The 20,834-nt window shown below is 45.0% G+C and overlaps 1 protein-coding gene across 3 annotated transcripts; it reads right to left on the bottom strand.

Moving 5' to 3' along the window:
• Nucleotides 1-3,768: 3,768 nt before the first annotated feature.
• On the bottom strand, nt 3,769-20,514 carry Tmem176b (transmembrane protein 176B). Of its 3 annotated transcripts, XM_041640658.1 has the most exons (8): nt 20,373-20,514; nt 19,770-19,880; nt 16,936-17,144; nt 6,263-6,373; nt 5,909-5,965; nt 5,415-5,645; nt 4,500-4,619; nt 3,769-4,095 (listed from the first exon to the last, which is right to left on the bottom strand). In XM_041640658.1, the coding sequence occupies exons 3-8, from the start codon at nt 17,137-17,139 to the stop codon at nt 4,012-4,014; spliced, it is 807 nt and encodes a 268-aa protein (XP_041496592.1). In that variant the 5' UTR covers nt 17,140-17,144; nt 19,770-19,880; nt 20,373-20,514; the 3' UTR covers nt 3,769-4,011. The 3 variants fall into 3 exon arrangements, with proteins under 3 accessions (XP_041496592.1, XP_041496593.1, XP_041496591.1); XM_041640659.1 differs by lacking the exon at nt 19,770-19,880 and having other exon boundaries at nt 20,373-20,509; XM_041640657.1 differs by lacking the exon at nt 20,373-20,514 and having other exon boundaries at nt 19,770-20,338.
• Nucleotides 20,515-20,834: the final 320 nt, after the last annotated feature.

The raw sequence follows: 20,834 nt of genomic DNA on the forward strand, positions 1-20,834 counted from the left end.
TTAAATATTCCGTTAGAGACATTATATATAAACAGGCTGGAGATAATTTTCAGAACTCCATCAGGGACCTGACGTCATTCCCGTCTGTATACACAGTTTTAACAACAAGGCAGAGCTCTGTGAAGAGAGATGGATGTTGGCTTTCCCAACTAAACAAAAAGTAGGAGGCGGGTGGTGACATCTGATAGTCTACAGAAAAGAAAAACATATCCAAAGAAGCTTCCAGGCTCTTCATGGGGTGGGGGTAGGAGCCTACAGTAAAACAGACACAGAGAACATGGGGAGAAGGAGCCAGAGGAAGGAAGCCAGCCTCCCTCCGAAGCTGGGGGTGGGAGGTGGCCGAACTCTGACACAGACCACTGTTTGCAAAAGCAACTGAAACAGAAACCAAACAAGCTGACACTTGCTTTCCATAACGGAAAAGCCAAGAGTCGTTATCTGATCTGGCTGCATAAGGCTGGGGTAAAAATACCGGACAAAAATGGATACCACTGGAGCCAAAGAAGGAAACAATATCTCCTTTGACCTCACCTTTGCCTCAGCTCGCCTGTGCCTCTTCAGCCTGGGGCTGTCTTCTAAGAGCCTGTGCTGAATGAAAAGGAGTAAAACGGGCTGGAGGGATGGCTCAGGGGTTAAGAGCGCTCACTGCCTTTTCAGAGTTTGGTTGCCAACCCCCACATGGCAGCTCACAACAACCTGTAGTTCCAGTTTCAGGGACTCTGGTGCCTTCTTCTGGCCTCTGCAGGTGCCTTCACTCATACATGCATGCTCACAGTGAGAAATAATTTTAAAAACAAAAAAAAAGTCAAACAAGATCAAGAATGCAAGCATCCCTGTTGCATATCTGAATCCCTTTCATGAGGCCATCATCTACTTTAGATTTCTATACTGTTAGGTTACACATCCTCTCGCCAAAAGCCAAGCCTTACCACCTGCAATTAACCCCAACCCTGCCAGCTACAGAGCACTGCCATAACCTTGGCCATAACCTTGGCATCCCTCCAAAGAGTTGCGTCTTCTCCCTCCCTCACGCCACTGAGGGCAATCCCAGCTAGCCCTGATGCCCAGACCTGAGACACCCTTGACTTATATGTACAGCCTTCATACATTATGACTCCTGGCATAAAGCCTAGGTCACATGGTACAGAACTAACTCCCACACCTGAAAACCTGTAAGTCCAAGAAATCCCCTTAGTCCTACAGAAGTGAAAGGTTTGTCTCTTCCTTCCAGGTTCTTCAGGCAGTTATGGGAGAGCACTGTGAGCCTCCCAATCCATGAACTGAAGGGAGCTGGTGGCCATCTTCCTTCAGGATCCCCATCATGCCATATATGGCAGCTGTCTCTCCTAATGCCCTCCCACTGGAAGGCCTCGTCATGGCTACCTATGGCTATAATCCCATGACTCCCTTAATCAAGCTTCTCGGAAGAGTACTTTGCCTCACCCTCCTTTCTGTGAACCCCCAGATTTCCTCATATCTTTAACATGCTAGCATCACAGCATCCTGGGGTATAACCTCACAGTGCACCTCATCTTCCCCTAGCAGTTTTATGATTTTGAAGAGCAAGGTGTGGTTTCTATTAGTCTTTACCCTCCCTGACTGGAATTTCTCCCTCCGCTGCTTCGTCATGCCCAGAGCCACCCCCAGGTGGTACATGTGGCAAACTGGAGGTTGGGGCACCCCTATAGCACTGTCCTGTGGTACACCAGAGTCACCCACTGTAAGTGGAAACAGAAATGGCAGCATCTCAGGTGAGGGAGGCAAGGCTCTGCTCCAGAGGAGGGAGGATACTCAGAAGAATAGGAAGTCCAGGCGTCCCTCAGGGTGATGGCATCATGACAGGTACAGAGAAAATTCCTCTGAATTGGAACATTCCATTCTGGAAGGTAACTCATTAAGACCCAAAAAGTCCTAAGGGGAGGCTTGCTAAGAATAGAGAAATAAACAACTCAAAAGTCTCAGGGAGTTCCAGAAACTTAGAAGGTCCCACTCTTCTTAAAATTATATAAGCAGGGAAGATTGCTGAGAAGGCTTAGACCAGCCTAATTGACTGCCTAGAGAAGATTCTCCAACCCATCAAGCTGCCTGTTGGCCATGTAGAGATCTCCAGGATCCTGGGTCTTACAAGTTGGCACTCATGCTTGGGTGGGTTTTAGAGGATGATGTTGCCTTTGTGTTCCTGAAAGCATCCCCCTCACCCACACTCCTGTAAGAAACCTCAGCAAACTCATTGGTTCAAGTTGAACTTTGCCGCTATCCTTATTTTGGTCTGTGTTACTTCCTGATCTGTGGTGAGCACAGAAATGCTTGTCTTCTCAGGATAGGGAGGGCCACAGGACAGACAGGCTTGCTGACGGAGACATTATCAGTTCCTTTTTCCCAAACACTCCCCCCCTTCCTCTTTTGACAATGTAGCTAAGCCCTTGATGAAAATATGCCTGAAATTAAGGTGCTGACAGTTTTCTCTTGAGACTTCTTGGCTCCCAAATGGCCGCCTTTCCCTCTGTGTCTTCACAATGAATGCTCTCTTCCTATAGGGACACCTATAGTCATGATGGATTTGGGCCCACCCTGTTGACCCCTCTTCAAACTGACTTAGACAAAAAGACTATCTACAAATATGGTCACCTTCTGAGCCACTGGGAATTACAAACTCACATTTGAGGGGAACATAGTCTTCATAACCCATAATCCTATAACCTCCTACTCTACCCCAGAAGTTGGTGACATGGTGTTCTCTCTTGGCCTCCAGGGTTTACCAGGCCCCAAAGACTGCCCCTGCTATACTGCAGGCTGGGATCTTGGCAGGTGGAATCCTGGGTATCTATATGAGTGACAACTAAGAAGCAGCCCTGCCCAACTGAGCCACTGTTTCTTGAGACTGGGCTGATGACCAGGTAACTGGACACTACCAAAGACGCCAGTGCACACTGAGGTGGGTGGATGCTGAGTACTTTGCATGGCCCCAGCTAGTTAAGCACCAATGGCAATCTCAGAGCCTCTGCTCTGAAGGCCATCTCTATAACTCCCTGTTTGATCCTCACCTCTGGCAGATACTCAGCAAACACTTCACACTACTTTCTTGCCTGGCACACAACACTCTTTATGGGATAGGCTTGACACTTCACCTTCTAAACAAATTAAAATGTCCTTAATTCCCTAAGACCCAAACCCACAGGCCTGCCTATAGCAGGTGCCCCCTGAACACACAGTGGGCTGGGTTCTGGGAGAATCAGCTTGACTAGAATCCCTTGAAAGATGGGGCTTCTGAGCACAGACGTGGGGGATTACTTTGATTAAGCTCACTGAGGGGAAAGACACACCCATTTCGGGAGCCACCATTCCCTGGAATCTTGAACTAGGAGTGGGGAAAGTGAGCCAAGCACAGAGTGTGTTTATCCCTCTCTGCTTCTGGCTGCAGATGTGACGTGACCAGCTGCTTCCGGCTCCTGCTGCTTTGACCTCCCCCTGCCAGGATGGACTGCATAATAAGAAAAAAAAATCTTTCTCCGGTAAGTTGTTTTTGCCAGAGAACTTATCCCAGCATCAGGAAAGAAGACTAAGCAGTGGCCAAGAAGATTCTAAGCCCATGAGTTACATTCAATTTACATAGCAGAATGGAGGCAAATCCTGAAGAAGAGTGTGACGGCAGAGATATAGAACTGCAACCACGCTCCACGGCCACTCTTCTGTCTCCACACACACCAGCTCAAGGGACAGCCTTTCCCAGAACCCCATCTGGAGCAATGAAGAGTCCACACCTTTCTGCAAGAAGCTACTTTTTTCTGGTTGTTTCTGCTTCATTAGCATTGGGAAAAATGACACAATATTGTTCAGGGAACAAAGGACATTGGCGTGGGGAGAGAGGAAGAGAAAGAGGGCTGGACAGTGGCTATATCAGAAGTAGGTGTGTGCTGTGGGGCCAGCAGAGGCCCTGGGAACAGGCGCTGCCCTTGCTGGATTCCTCTGCTCATAAACACACATGGGCTCAGGAAGGGTCTTTGTAGCAGCTCACAGAATAACAGGAATTGCCTTGGTTGGGGAGGGAGGTGTTGAATCTCCCCCAAGAAGCTTCTTTTCTGCCTCTTCCTTATCCTAAAAATAAAACAGGGGGAAGAAGTCAATGAATGGAAGAAAAGCATGAAGATGAAGCATGAAGTTTAGCTTCACTGATGGACAGAGAAAACATGAGGACAAGGTTAGCATCAGCACTTAAAAGCAGCAGAGGAAAGGAGGGACAGGAAACAACAGAGGGAAGTACATGCAGCAAAAAGGACCAGGAGGCAGAGTCGGGGGAGTGAGATATGAACGTGGAGAGAGTGGGAAACGAGGACAAAGCAAGGCATGGAGAGGCGGAAGTCAGACAGGACATGAGAGAGGGTCACCGTCCCCAGATAGTGAAGGATGAGTGAGGACCAGGGACTTCCGAGATGGGTACTCATCTCTGTTTTCAATGCCCAGACCCCTGCTGTCCAGCAAGCCTGTTCCTGAGCACTCACCAGGGCCTGGGAGCTCCGGCCACACATACTTTGGAGACTCAGTCCCAGGGAAGCCAAAGACATGACAATCTTCAGGATACAGACAACTGTGAGCATGATGTAAAATGCTAGGAACAAGTTCTGGAGGCAAAAGCGGAACAGACCCAGTCAAGAGTCGGCTCCTCTGATTCACATGGCGACCTTCCCAAAGCCACACTCAGTCCAGACCCTGTCTGCCACCAAGGCAGGCAGTGTCTGCTGGTGAAGATATAGCCACCACTTCTCACCCACTTGCTTGACTGGTGAAAATGGCATTCATGCCAGAGATGGCTCTTCACTGACTCTGTAGCTTTTATTCCTGCCTCTTGACAACCTTACCATAACTCCCTACCTAAGACCTGATTGCTATACTGAGAAGCCAGAGGCACATGAAGAAGCTGCTATAGGTTCTCAGCCCTGAAAGCCCAGCGAGCTCCCAGCCAAGAGCCACACCATCTGCCAGCCGGTACACTCGTGCCTAGGTGTGAATGCCCAGCCCCAGTAAGGCCTTGGATGACCACACCCACTGTCTCTGCCCGCAGTTACATAGGAAAACCCAAGGGTGAACAGTCTGTCCAAACCCAGCCAAGCCCAGAGAAGTGTGAGAATTATGAGTAAGGGGTGTTAAAGCCACTGTATTTGGGGGTGAGTTCTTATACATCAGTAAGTAGATAACCAGAATGACCACTCATTAGAGAAGTCAGAGGGGTGACTACTGTCTGTTCCCCCACCACCTCCGATTCAGGGAATCGTTATGTACGAAGGTCTGAAAATGCCTTCAGCTTGAACGACAGCTTCCTAACCAAAGGACTAGGGTGAGGACCAAGCTCACAGAGCCTTCATCCCTGCCAGGGCTCCAAACCCTGTGTCCCAGGAAAACCGTTCCTCCGTTCTCACCATCATCATGCGCAGGTACTCTCTGCACCTCTCTGTCCGCCAGCTTGTGTTGTCAGAGAATCGCGCTAGCCCATCCCCACGGTCCGTGCTCGTCTGTAAGGGGTCACACGTGGAACTGATCCTGTAACGGTAGGCACCGCTCGTTTGCCAGGTTAAGCTGTTCACACTCAGGACCGTCGCAGCCACAGCTGTCGCAGTGCAAGCCAGGATAAGCAGGCAGGATATGCGGCCCTGGAGGAGAGAGGGTCAGAAGGAGATTCCGCAGCCAGTGGCAGAGTCCTGAACTGCAGCCTCAGGGGTACCCATCTTCCCCTGCCGCTATGACAGGAAGTCCCTCCTCCTGTCGCTATGACAGGAAGCCCCTCCCAACCCCCCAGGAAAGACTCGTTTTATTGGCAATTAGGGACAAGCGGTAAAATAGCGCTGAAATGTTCGCCATTTACTATGGAGGGTGAAGATGGACGGGGTTGATAAAGAAGAAACCCAAGACTCACAGTTAGTTTTCCACATCGCTTCTCGTTGACAATGATGCCAGTTCCTGCTACAACTGCCTGGAAAGAGAAGACACCAAAAAATAAAAACAAACAAACAAACAAACAAAATGGCCTCTAGTTTACTCTCCTGGCTAGGTTTTCCATTGCCCTTCCACCAACAACTCCCAGGACAACCCAACTGAAGCAGGGTTCAAATGACAAGCAAGCCAAAACAGGACATGGGCAGACACTTATCACCAATGTCCTGCCTTTAAAACAAAACCAAAAAAACTAGGCTTCAGAAGGTTTCCTCCAGTCCTAAGGCAACTGTTTCCTATTTGCCTCCACTGAACTCCTTGGTAACTCCTTACTTACCACAGACCCTGACCAGAAGGCATAGCCAAAGGTATGCAGCTCAGTCTCAGGCCCAAAGTAGATACACACTCCGAGAACACAGCTCACAAGCCCCAGCAAAATCTGGGTCACCTGCAAGACAGAAGGGAAAAAAATCAACTCCCTTCACACCCCAATGATAACTGTACAGCTCCAAGCTAGGGGTAGGCTAAACCATTTCCTCTGCTTTGGCCTCCCTGCAGCTCTGATTCTGGAAGGTTCTGTGCTAACATCCATTGAGCCACAATGGTCAGCTTTTTTCTGCCTCCCCCTCAGGCTCTTTCATCACCTTTTCCTAACACCAGCACTTTATGCCAGTTCTTCCCATTTCCATCCCGTTCTCCCTCAGGACTATCATCCCGACAAATCCTGCTCCCAACCTCAGGATCTCACTCCACCCTAATGCCTCATTTACAAACATGACGTGGATGGCTCTGTGGTACACACAAGATGTGGAACTGAAGGCTGGAGATGAGCATAAAGAGAAAGACATGAGCCCTCGGATGCAATCCCCAGGGCCAGATAAGACTGGATGGGGCAATCCATGACTATAAACTCAGCATTTAGAAAGTAGAGGCAGAAATAGACTACATGAGACTCTGTCTCAGAAAAATAAAAAAGATGTAACAGTGAGACCACATTTTGGAAAGAGGTATGATCCATCAGAATGGGCGAATGACACACCTACCAGCAGAACTGCATTCCCACCTGGATTCGGACCCCCTCAACCAGTCCCCAAATTCAGCCTTCCCAGATAGTCCCCAGTCCCACAACCCCAGAAGACTTCCACCAACCAGACCCAGGCCACACCAGCCAGAACAGGTGAGTGACCTGCCTAGCAACAGAACTGTACCCCTCCTTGGACTCAGTCTGTAGAGACCCTGCTCCAGGCTAATGCCATCCCAGCTCATCACTGCTGTTGAGTCCTCATTCCCCATCCCAGTGGGCTTCCACCACTGAGGCACAGACTACACCAGCCAATGCAGGTCCAAGTCACACAAGCCAGAACAAACTTCAGGATACTCCATATACCCAGACAGAGTCCGCACCAGTTGGAAGAATAGATGCCATAGGCCCACATACCATCTACCCTACCTGAAATTCAGAACAGTCCCAGCAGCTCTATCAGAAGTCAAGCAGGTACCCTAGGTACCCCAGAAGAAAACACAGGCTCTACTTGAGACCAGGCAAGATCCAGAGATCCAAGAAGACTTCTATTGGAGGCCAGATAAGAATAAGGGACTCAAGGACCCCAAAATCCCAATGAAAACATCCTACTGGACCTGAAGACTCATCAGTCACCAGAATCCTTGGACTGAAGATAAGAAACAAGTAACAAACATCCATCCAACAAAGACAAACACAGGAATCTATACCTAGACCTATAATCACCCCAAATCCAGATGCCTAAATGCCAATGTAAGGACAAAATCAATAGCAGAAAAGGCAATATGGCATCACCAAAGCCCAGCTATCCAATGACAGTAAGACCTAAACAATCCAACACAGATGAAACACAAGAAAATGACCTTAAAAATAACTTTATAGGGATAATAGAGGTTCTTTAAAGAGGAACTGAGAAGATCCCTCAAAGAAATGGAAGGAAAGATAACCAAGGAAATGAATAAATATGTTAAAGAATGCCAAGAAAACCAAGAAAAAGCAAACAGCTGGCAGAAACAAATAAAACTGCTCAAAACCTGAAAATGGAAATACAATTTAAAAAAAAAACCACAAACTGGAAAACTTGGGTAAGCAAATAGGAACTACAGATGCAAGCATCACCAACAGAATACAAGAGATGGAAGAGAGAACCACAGGCATTGAAGGTGCCATAGAGAAAATAAATTCATTGGTCAAATGTTAAATTTAAAACTTCCTAACACAAAGCACCCAGGACAGCAGGGCGTTGGTGGTGCACGCCTTTAATCCCAGCACTTGGGAGGCAGAGGCGGTGGATCTCTGTGAGTTCGAGGCCAGCCTGGTCTACAAGAGCTAGTTCCAGGACAAACTCTAAAGTTACACAGAGGAAACCCTGTCTCAAAAAAACAAACAAACAAACAAAAAGCAAAGCACCCAGGAAACCTGGAACACCATGAAAGGCCAAAGCAAAGAACAATAGGAATAGAAGGGGAGAAATTGCTGCTCAAAGACCCAGAAAATATATTCAACAAAATCATAGAAGAAAATTTTCCCAACCTAAAGAAGGACATATCTATAAAAAAATATAAGAAGCTTACAGAACACCACATAGAATGGACCAGAAAAAAAGTCCCCTCACCATATAACAATCAAAACACTAAACATACAGAATAAAGAAAGACTAAGGAAAAAGGCCAAGTAACAAATAATGGTAGACCAATCCCAATGCCACACATGAACAGATCCCTTACAGACTCTGCTGTAGAATAATATTTTAAGATGTGTTACCCTTGTTTATGCTGTGGAATATTTGCTTAATGATGCAAAAATATGTTGCATTCCTTTATGTTGCATTTGTTTAGCTCTGTGAATCTGTGTTACTTTGCCTGTCTAAAACATCTGATTGGTCTAAGAAATAATTGAATGGCCAATAGTAAGACAGGAGAAAGGATAAGTGGGGCTGGCAGGCAGAGAGAATAAATAGAAGGAGAAAAAGAAAGAAAGGAAAAGAGAACAAGGAGCAAGAAAAAAAAGGGACCAGCCACCCAGCCAGCCATGGAATAAGAGTGAAAGGAAGATTACAGAAGTAAGATATGTAAAAAGCTCAGAGGCAAAAGGTAGAGGGGCTAATATACGATCAAGAAAAGCTGGCAAGAAATAAGTCAAGTGAAGACCAGGCATTTATAAGAAAGAATAAAACTCCATGTGTGATTTTGGGGGGAGCTAGTGGTGCCCCTCAAAAAAGCCACAAGTCTAAAACAACTAACTACAAGATTCTCAGAGACCATGGATGCCAACCCAGACTACTATACCCAGCAAAAATTTCAATCACCAAAGATGGAGAAAACAAGGTATTTCATGAAAATGTCAAATTTAATCAACATCTATCCACAAACCCAGCTCTACAGAAGATATTAGAAGGAAAACTCCAACCCAAGGAATTTAGCTACACCCACAAAAAACACAGGCAATAGATAATCCCACACAGGAGGGAAACATATGTGCACACAGACAAGCATGAAAGCAAGCACATACCACCACCACTACCACCAGCAGCAGCAAACAACAGGAATTAACAATCACTGGTAATTAGTATCCCTCAATATCAATTGGCTCAATTCACCAATAAAAATTGCAGGCTAACAGAATGGATACAAAAACAGAACCCATCCTTCTGCTGCATACAAGAAAAACACCTCAACATCAAAGGCAGACATTACTTCAGAGTAAAGGATTATAAAAAGATTTTACAATCAAATGGACCAAAGAAGCAAGCTAGTGTAGTAATTCAAATAGCTAACAAAATAGACTTGAAATTAGAATTAATTAAAAGAGATGGAGAAGGACATTATATATTTATCAACGGAAAAAATCCACCAAGATGATGTCTCAAATCTAAACATCTATGCCCCAAATACAAGGGCACCCACATTACTAAAGCTAAAATCACATATTGAACCCCACACATTAATGATGGAAGACCTCAATACCCTACTCTCACCAATGGACAGATCATTCCAACAGAAATTAAACAGAAAATATTGGAACTCACAGATGTTATGATTCAAATGGGCCTAACAGATATCTTCAGGATGTTTCATCCAAATGCCAAAGAATATACCTCCTTCTCAGTACCTCATGGAACCTTCTCCAAAACTGACCACATACTCAGTCCCAAAGCAAGTCTTAGCAAATACAAAACAGTTGAACTAGCCCCCTGTTTCCTATCAGATCAAAGATGGAGTTGAATAACAACACAAACCACAGAAAGCCTACAAACTCATGGAACCAAACAACTCTCATCTGAATTATCACTGGGTCAAGGAAGAAATAAAGAAAGAAATTGAAGACTTCCTAGAATTCAATGAAGATGAATCCACACCATACCCAAACTTACGGAACATAATGAAAGTGGCGCTAAGAGGAAATGTTCTTACACTAAGTGATTTCTTAAAGAATTTAGAGAAATCTCACACTAGTGACTCACACAGCACACCTGAAAGATCTAGAACAAAAAGAAGCAAACTCATCCAGGAGGAGTAAATTGTAGGATATAATCAAACAGAGGGTAGAAATCAATAAAATAGAAACAAAGAGAAAAATACAATGAATCAATGAAACAAAGATTTGGTTCTTTGAAAAAATTAACAAGGTAGACAAACTCTTACCCAAACTAAAAGGGGCAGGGAGAACATCCAAATTAACATAATCTAACTGAAAAGGGGGACATAATAGACGCTGAAGAAATCCAGACAATAATTAGATCATACTTTAAAAACCTGTACTCTACAAAATTGGAAAATCTAAAAGAAATAAACAAATTTCTTGATAGATACTACATACCAAAAATTAAACCAAGATCAGATAAACAATTTAAAGAGACCTAAAACCCCTAAGGAAATTGAAGCAGTAGTTAAAAGTCCCCCAGCCAAGAAAAGTCCAGGGCCAGATGGTTTTAGTGCAGAATTCTACCAGAATTTCAAAGAAAAGTTAATACCAGCACTTCTTCTTTTTTTTTTTTTTTTAATTTTCGAGACAGGGTTTCTCTGTAGCTTTTTGGTTCCTGTCCTGGAACTAGCTCTTGTAAACCAGGCTGATCTCGAACTCACAGAGATCCACCTGCCTCTGCCTCCCGAGTGCTGGGATTAAAGGCGTGCGCCACCACCGCCCAGCTCAGCACTTCTTAAATTATTCCACAACATAGAAACAGAAGGAACATTGTCAAATTCTTTTTATGAGGCCACAGTTACCCTGATACTCAAACCACACAAAGACCCAACCAATAAAGAAGGAGAATTACAGACCATTATCCCCCATGAACATGCAAAAATACTCAATAAAATACTGGCAAACTGGATTCAAGAACATAACAAAAAGATCAACCATCATGATCAAGTGGACTTCATCCCAGAGATGCATAGATGATGGTTCAACATACAAAAATCTGTCAATGTAATCCACAATACAAACAAACTGAAAGAAAAAAAAAACACATGATCATCTCATTAGATGTTGAAAAGACCTGTGACAAAAATCCAACAGTCCTTCATGGTAAAAGTCTTAGAGAGATCATGGATACAAGGAACATACCTAAATATAACAAAAGCAATTAACAACAAGTTGAGAGTCAACATCAAATTAAATGGAGAGAAACTCAAAGAAATTCCACTAAAATCAGCAACAGGACAAGGCTGCCAACTCTCTCTATATCTATTCAATGTAGCACTCAGAGTTCTAGTTAGAGCAATAAGACAACAGAAGGAAATCAAGGGATACAAATTGGAAAAAAAGAAGTCGAAGTATCACTATTTGCAGCTGACATGATAGTGTACATAAGCAACCCAAAAATTGTACCAGGAACTCCCAAAGCTGATAAATACTTTTATTGAAGTAGCTAAATACAAGATTAACTGAAAAAAAAAGCAGTAGCCCTCTTAAATACAAATGCTAAAACAGCCAAGAAAAAAGATCTGGAAAACAACACCCTTCAGAGTAGCCACAAATAATATAAAATATCTTGGGGTAACTCTGACCAAGCAAGTGAAAGACTTGTATGACAAGAACTTCAAATCTTTGAAGAAAGAAATTGGAGAAGATTTCAAAAAATGGAAATATCCACCATGCTCATGGATTGGAAGGATTAACATCGTAAAAATGGCCATTTTACCAAAAGCAATCTACAGATTCACTGCAATTCCCATCAAAATTCCAACACAATTTTTTACAGATCTTGAAAGAACAATATTCAACTTTATATGGAAAAATAAAAATTCATGATTGCTAAAACTGTCCTCTACAACAAAAGAAATGAGAGGTATCATCATCCCTGATCTCAAACTCAACTAAAAAGCAATAGTGATTTTTAAAAAAAAGCATGGCATTAGCATAAAAAAGGACAGATGGATCAATGGAATCAAATAGAAGACCCAGACACAAATCTATACACTATGGACACTTAATTTTTTTATTTATTTTTATTTTTTCGAGACAGGGTTTCTCTGTGGCTTTGGAGCCTGTCCTGGAACTAGCTCTTGTAAACCAGGCTGATCTCGAACTCACAGAGATCTGCCCACCTCTGCCTCCCGAGTGCTGGGATTAAAGGCGTGCGCCACCACCGCCCGGCGACACTTAATTTTTTTGATAAAAAAAAAAAGCCAAAACTATAAAATGGAGAAAAGAAAGCATCTTCAACAAATGGTGCTGGCATAACTGAATGTTGTCATGTAGAAGAATGCAAATAGATCCATATCTATCATCTTTACAAAACTCAAGTCTAAGTAGATCAAAGACTTAAACATAAGTCCAGTTACACTGAACCTAAGAGAAAAGAAAGTGGGGATAGCCTTGAACACCTTTGAACAGGAGGGAGCTTCCTGAATAGAACACCAATACCACAGACCCTAAGATTAACAATTAAGAACTGGGACCTCATGAAACTGAAAAGTTTCTGTAAGGCAAAGGACACTGTCAATAAGACAAAACAGCAGCCTAGAGAATGTTAAAAAAAAATCTTCACAAACCCCACATCTGACAGAGGGCTGATCTCTAAAATATATAAAGAACTCAAGAAACTAGACATCAAAAACCTAAATAACCCAATTTAAAAATGAGATGCTGACTTGAACAGATTGAAACAGGAGACCACTTCCTAAATATAACCCCAGCAGCACAAACACTGAGAGAAACAATTAATAAATGGGACCTCCTGAAGCTGAAAAGCTTCTATAAAGCAAAGGACATGGTCAACAAGACAAAATGACAGCCTACAGAATGGGAAAAGATCTTTACTAACCCCATATTAGACAGAGATCTGATCTCCAAAATATACAAAGAGCTCAAGAAGTTGGCCATCAAAACAACAAATAATCCAAAAAAAAAAATGGAATACAGACCTAAACAGAGAACTCTCAAAAAAGGAATCTAAAATGGCTGAAAGATACTTAAGGAAATGTTCAACATCCTTAGTCATCAGAGAAATACAAATCAAAACAACTCTGAGATTCCATCTTACACCTGTAAGAATGGCTAAGATCAAAAACACTGATGACAACTTATGCTGGAGAGGGTGTGGGGTAAAGGGAACACTTCTGCCTTGCTGGTGGGAGTGCAAGCTGGTGCAACCCCTTTGGATATCAGTATAGCAATTTCTCAGAAAATTAGAAAAAAACTTTTTTAAGACCCAGCAATACCACTTTTGGGTATATATCCAAAGGATGCTCAATCATACCACAAGGACATGTGCTCAACTATGTTCACAGCAGCATTGTTTGTCATAGCCAGAACCTGGAAACAACCTAAATGTCCCTCAACCAAAGAGTGGGTAAGGAAAATGTGGTGTATTTACACAATGGAGTACTACACAATAGAAAAAAATGACATCTTGAAATTTTCAGGCAAATGGATGGAGCTAGAAAACATCATTTTGAGTGAGGTAACCCAGACACAGAAAGTCAATTATCACATGTACTCCATCATAGGTGGTTTTTAAACATAAAGCAAAGAAAATCAGCCTACAAATCACAATTCCAGAGAACCTAGACAACAATGAGGACCCTAAGAGAGACGTACATGGATCTAATCTACATGAGAAGTAGAAAAAGACAAGATCTCCTGAATAAATTGGGAGCATGGGGACCATGGGGACCATGGGAGAGGGTTGAAGGGGAGGGAAAAAGGTGGAGAGTAGAGAAAAATGTATAACTCAATAAAATCAATAAAGAGAGGTCCATACTAAAAATAAAAATAAAAATAAAAATGAGGTACTGACCTAAACAGAGAATTCTCAACAGAAGAATCTCAAATGGCAGAGAAATTTTTTAAAGATATGTTTGTCATCCTTAGCCATCAGGAAAATACAAATCAAAACAACTCTGAGACTCCATCTTACACCTGTCGGAATGGCTAAGAATGAAAATACAAATGACAGCTTATGCTGGAGAGGATGTGGAACAAGGAGAAGACTCCTCCATTGCTGGTGGGAGCATAAACTTGTACAGTCACTTTGGAAATCAATATGTCTCAGAAGATTGGGAACCAATCTACCTCCAGAACCAGCAATACCATTCTTGGGCATATCCCCAAAATATGCTCAAACATACCACAAGGACGTTTGCTCAGCTATGTTCATAGCAGTTTTGTTCGTTAATAGCCAGAACTGTAGTCGAAGACTGTTCTTTTGTTTCACAGCCATTCTGACCCGAATAATCACACAAAAACTATATTAATTACAACACTGTTGTGATTATTAGCTCAGATTTCTTCTTAACTAACTCTTACATCTTAAATTAACCCATTTCTATTAATCTGTGTATCGCCACGAGGCTGTGGCTTACTAGAAAGGTTCCAGCGGCAGCATCTTTCTCCTTCAGCTGCTACATGGCATCTCCTTGACTCCGCCTACTCCCTCTCTATATCTCTGTTAAGATTTCCTGCCTGGCTTTGCTCTGCTAAGCCATTAGCCAAAACAGCTTTATTCACTAACCAATGGCAATAAAATAGTCACAGCATACAGAGGGGAATCCCACATTACAGAACCTGGAAACAACCTAGATACCCCTCAACCGAAGAATGGATAAATAAAATGTGATACATTTACACAATGGAGTATTCCTCAGCTGTTAAAAATAAAGACATCAGGAAATTTGATGGCAAATGGAGAGAACAAAAAAATCATCCTGAGTGAGGTAGCCCAGACCCACAAAGACAAACATGGTATGCACTCACTCATAAATAGATCGTTACTTAAAGTAAAGAATAACCAAGCTACCATCCACAGGCTCAGAGAGGCTGGGTAACAAGGATAATCTCCTTGGGAAAGGGAAATAGAGATCTCCTGCTTGAACTTGGGTTGGGTGGGCATGGGAATTTAAGGGACTGGGTTGGAAAGTGGGTGGAGGAAAACAGTGCTGAGAGACACAACAGGAAAGGGGGGCTTTATGGGGAAGTCTTAAGAAAGAGAAACTTCCATGCGTCTACAAGGATGGCCCCAGCTAAGACTCCTGGCAGCAGTGGATGTACAGCCTAAACTGGCCATCTCTGCGATCAGATTGATGGCTGCCCCAGAGAGCATTCATCCAGTGACTGATGGAGGCAGATTCAGAGACCCACAACCAAGACCTTTCTGAGCAATTATAGAGAAAGGGTGGAGGGGGGGAGGTGAGGTGGAGGAGGGAGTAGGAGGAGATGAGGTAGAGGAGGCTATAGTTGGGATGTAAAATTAATTAATTAATTAATTAAAAAATATGTATGGTTTTGAAATAACACCAAAAAAGGGAGGGAGGGAGGGAGGGAGGGAGGGAGGGAGGGAGGGAGAAAGGAAGGAAGGAAGGAAGGAAGGAAGGAAGGAAGGCTGGCTACAGATAGCCTATAATGAGGGACATGTCCCAGTCTTTCAAGCTGAAATTCTTTAAGGAATTATCCCAGCCAATGACTAAGCAAGGTGGCATATAAAGGACCATTTCCCTGCACTGTGAAACTTTCCCAACAGGCTGTACCACTGTGTATGATCCCCACTGTCCAATCCTATCCTAGCCTTTTCTTCTCACCGATGTAAGCCCCAATAAACCACAGCCAGCCCTAGCCTTCTGAGTGTCTTCTTCCCAGAGAATCCAACTGTCACTGATTCCTGTACCCCACCTTATGTCCTTCCAGCCTCTTAGACTCAGCTGTTAGATTGTGCCAAACCCTACCCCCGAAGGACAGCCTCTCCTATCTTCCAGGGTTCTTATCTCCTCTGAACCTCCAAATGTTTCTGGCCTTAACTCTTCCTTACACCCCAAACCCATCTAAGTTAGGGGGACCCTATGCAAACTATCTGGATTCCGATCTCCCCTCACTCAGACACACAAGTGTGTTCTTGCCGCGCTCCTCCTGGCTCCAAGGCAGCCTGAGCTGAGTTGGCACTCAAAGCTCATGCACAGAAGCTGGCCCGAACGCCTCATCCTGTCACTCAAGGCTATTAGCAAAATGGCTCCTTATCATCCCAGAATCCCTTTCTCTTCTCTCTTCACTGTCATAGCACCGGCTGCCCTTGTTCCTGACACCCCTTTCCCACGGAAGTCCTTTCCTTTTGCACCCTGCAGCTCCCTGTCCACGCCCATCCCTGCTCCACTCAGGGCCTTTCTCAGACACCAGTTCCTGGGGGTGGGGGCACTCTGTGCTTATGTCACTAGATCTAACTTTAGTCATGTTGAGCTCTTTTAGGTGACTCAAGGGTCCTTTCGGCCTCTCCCTGGGAGGTTGGTTCATCTTGATTTGCACCTGCAGCCTTCAGGCCCCCTGAACTCCAGGAAACAACCAAATTCAGCCCAGAAATTCCTCTCTTGTCACCCAGCCTCTGGTTGACACAGCCCTCTCAGCCCTCCTTTCTATGAAAATCCCTGCAGAGAAATGTCCAAAACCTCTTCCCAGATGTGAAGGGGGGAGTGGGCTCCTGCGTTCTTCCCTGAGGAGTCAAGCTGCTTTCCTTTGCCCTCTGTGCCACCTCATTAACCCGCCTACCACCCAACTCTCACCCCTAGAGCCAGCAGCCCATGGTGGATGCTGGCCTTGGAGGGCCCTGTGTCCTGAGGGCGGGAGAGAGACTTCTTCACGGAGCCCATGGCTCTCAGCAGCTGCTCCAGAGCCGAGTGGTGGTGGATGTGGATGTTGACTTGAGGGGACGTGGGCAGTGCAGATGCCACTTCAGCTCCATCCACCGTCACCGTGGTTTGAGCCATCTTTCCTGGTGGGGAAATAAACAGAAATGGATGAAGTACGGGAGCTAGGAAAGATAAAGAAAGTGGAGTAATGGGTGGATCAAGGTCAAGAAGATGCCCCAAGCGAAGATGCCAGTGTCACTGTGGCCCTTGTTTGAGAGTCAAACCACTTTTAGAGCCTTTCACCACGCGCAGTCCTGGGCTGCTTTCCCGAAGGATTAATGGAATGTTATTGTCAGAATGCAGGGCTCCTCACAGACCATTGCCTGCTTGGTCTTGGCTGGTGGTGCTGTGGGGACTGGTTGGAAGATGTCAGTCAGTTAACAGGACTGTGCCTTTGAAGAACATCTAAGTCCCCCACCCCAAATTCACTTCCTCCTCTCCTTTCCCTCCTCCCTCTCCCCACCTCTTCCTCATTCTACTCTTTTCTGACCACAATGAGGTAAGCAGCCTCTACTACAAACCCCCACTGTCCTGATATTCTTCCTTGCCTTGGGCCTCAGCTCAAAATGTCTGCCCCAGTAAGCCACCAAAGAAACCTGTAAATCTACCTTCACTCAGATGTCTATCACAGTAACATAAGGCTGCCTAATACAGCTTGACTTGGGTCTAAGAGGGACAAAAAGGATTCTGAGTTCACACACACACACACACACACACACACACATGTGCACACACATGGACACACACACAAATGCATGCACGCACACACGCAATACTTGTTAAAAAGTTCAAAAGAGGGCTGAGGATGTAGCTAAGTGGATAGAAAATTGCTGTATACGTATGAGGACCAGCCTTCAGGTTCTAGAACCCATGTAAAAGCTGAGCAGGCGTGATGGCTTCCTGTGACCCCAGCTCTTGGGAGGTAGAGACAGGATTCCCAGGGCAAGCTGGCCTGCTAAGCTCTGCATTTAGCTGAGAGAACCCACCTCAATGAAGTGGAAATGAATCAAGGAAAACATGCAATGTCAACTTTGGGCTTCCACATGCACGATCTCACATGTATGTGTGCACCTTCCCGTATACATTTGTGCCCACACGCATACCAACACACATGCACACCCACACTATACAAAAGTACATAAAAGTGCAAATGATAAAGGAAAAGAATATAGTTTTAGAATCCCTCTTTTTATGTCCTCCAAGTTGCCGAGTTGCATTCCAGATGGGAACTAACGTGACCAGTTTCTTCAGAGCCTCCAGTGCCATGTTTTGTACACAGGAGCGTGTAAAGTATTCCTTCTCGTCCTTCCTCACAAATGGCCACTTACCATACACGGCCCTGTGCAACATGGTGCTGATGTGCTCACATGGTTTAGGATCATCCTACATCAGTCCATCAAAAGCTTCCATTTGTATGACTGCCTAACACTTCAGTGTGTGTGTGCGCGCACACGCATGTGCTTGCTCGCGTGCGCACACACACGTGAATATTTGGATACTCTCCTATTGATAGACACTCAGGATATTTCCAATCCCTTTGCATCATGACCAGGATGTAATAATGTATTTCTAGTGGCTGTTGTCAGTCACCCTCCACGGACGTTGTAGCAATGACCATATATATATGAGTGCCATCCAGTTCTCCCCCTGCATGTACTGGCAATTTCTGCTTCCTTCATTTTACATAAGAGAAATTGCATTCTCTTATATGTTTTAATTTAATGCAATAAATTGTTCAATTTTTCATTGCTTTTCTTGAATGTGACAATATTTATCTCTATGAAAGCACAGCTATAATCAAGGTGTGCATTGCAAACGTCCCTCCAGGTGTGGCGGCACACACCTTCAATCCCAAACTCAGGCGGTAGAGGAAGGTGGATTTCTGTGAGTTGAAGGATAGCCTAGTCTACATAGCAAGTTCCAGGCCAGCCAAGGATACACAATGAGATCTTACCTCAAAAAATAAAAATAAAAATTACCCAATACTCCAGCCCCCCCCCCCATAAATCACCTTGTACAAGTTTTCCACATTGGTTTCTATCATTGTTTTTGGTGTTCTTTCATAATGTGCTTGGCTGTCTTTTTGTTTAAGGGCATTTTTTATTCCTTCTTTTGTAAGATCTTCATTTTCATACTTCCTGATTTTTTTCATTAAAGTTCTTTGTATATTTGAAAATTTACCAATGGCAATGTGCACTCACACTCACATCCACATGGACAGGTATGAACTCGATTTAAGAAGAAACGCTAATCTTTGGATCTACATCATAATCTCGAGATGTGATGCAAAGGGAGGTAGTATTAGCCTCTGAAGAATAGTTTCTACTGTGCTATGTGTCACCTTTCTCCCTCTGACTAAAAACATTGCCCTGAGTTTCCATAGGGCCTCAGGTCCACAAGGTCTTCGTATTCTGCCTACTTGAATGTTCAATGGCCTCCTTACTACTGCTACCCTTCTAACCAGCATAGAGTTAAACACATCCTGCCTGCTTCCCGGCTCTCTCCTGTTACTGGTTCAGAATTGCCATTTCCATTTTAGCCCCTCTGGTCAATTGCTTAGATCCAAAAGAAATCTGCCCAGGAGACTCTACTAAGCAATCTGGTTAAGTATCCTTTCCGACTGGATATCGCTAGCCGCTCCAGTCTTACCAGTCTTAAACCCATTTGTATTTGCCCCACACGTTGGAGAGCGGTTCACCTGCACTCACCTGGGCACCTCGGAGGTGAGAGGATGGAGTCTGACAACTCTTCAGGAGGGAGGAGGAGGCTTTGGGCTTCTTCACAGAAACACAAGTGAAGGCTCCAGGGTCTCACCTTTCCTTGAGGTTCCAGGAGTCAGGAATGAAACCTCAGTTGTGTCTGTATGCTGATGCCCTCCAGGTCCCCAATAGCACCACCACCCTGGCCACTCAGAAACCTTTATGCTCACCGCTGCTGCCACCACTCCAGTGACTCCCTGATATTCCTCCTCCCAGTGCCCAGGAATAGAGAAAAGAAACACCCCCTGTCTGTCTTTACTCCACAGCCATCCCACTCTCTCAGAGTGCAGGGGTGAGGCGGTGGTAATTGTGGAAGGCAAAGCCAGGCCCTGAGCCTCCCCCACCCCACCCCTAGCCTCAGCTGTTTCCAGAGTCACAAGCTCTGTCCAACATCTCCCTCCCTCCCTGGACTCCCACAGGAAAGGAGCCAAGAAAGGAGAAGCAGCATCCTGGGCTCTGGTGGAGACTGAAGAGTTGTCTTGGAGACTCCTCCAGAGAAGGGTCTCTGTGCTCCCAGAGGGGCTACCCTGGGGCTGGGAAGGGCCGTCTCACCTGCTATCCTCTGAGAGAGGTGGGGCTGGAGCAGAGAGGTCTGGGAGGAGCTGACTTGGAGCTAATGACCCCACACAGTAGAGGAGCTGGGGGAGAGCAGGAAGAAGGCGTGGAGGGATGGGGGCCTGACCAGAGTCTCTTGGTTTCCCAGCAAGTAGCTAACATGAAGGGGCCCCACTTGGGGGGTTCCGTTTAGAGTAGATGATCAGGCCTACTGCAGCAAGGATTCAGGTGACACAGGAATACACACATACCCCAGGGAGCACAGGCTCCCAGTCGCTTAGAAAGGTGGAGCCCAGATAGGACTGGAAGAGAGGGAACTATCAAAGATTCCACGGGATTGATGGGTGCCAGCCCCAACTCAGTGCCTACCTCACCACCTGCCCCAGCTCCCCTGTACCCAATGAGGAACTGAAAGCCCTGCTGGAAGGCCCTAAGGCCCCCCGCCCAGTCCCAGCTGCC

The sequence above is a fragment of the Microtus oregoni genome, unplaced genomic scaffold (genome assembly GCF_018167655.1).
Source record: "Microtus oregoni isolate MIOR12 unplaced genomic scaffold, Mior012 000064F_ref0000363, whole genome shotgun sequence".
NCBI lineage: Eukaryota > Metazoa > Chordata > Mammalia > Rodentia > Cricetidae > Microtus > Microtus oregoni.

Excerpts from the sequence above, each read along its gene's own strand:
- Tmem176b (XM_041640658.1), bottom strand. The coding sequence starts at position 17,139 with ATGGCTCAAACCACGGTGACGGTGGATGGAGCTGAAGTGGCATCTGCA. Across the intron at positions 6,374-16,935 it reads ATGGGCTGCTGGCTCTAGGG|GTGACCCAGATTTTGCTGGG; the intron begins GTGAGAGTTGGG and ends TCTGTCTTGCAG. Across the intron at positions 4,096-4,499 it reads GCCGGAGCTCCCAGGCCCTG|GATAAGGAAGAGGCAGAAAA; the intron begins GTGAGTGCTCAG and ends TTTTATTTTTAG.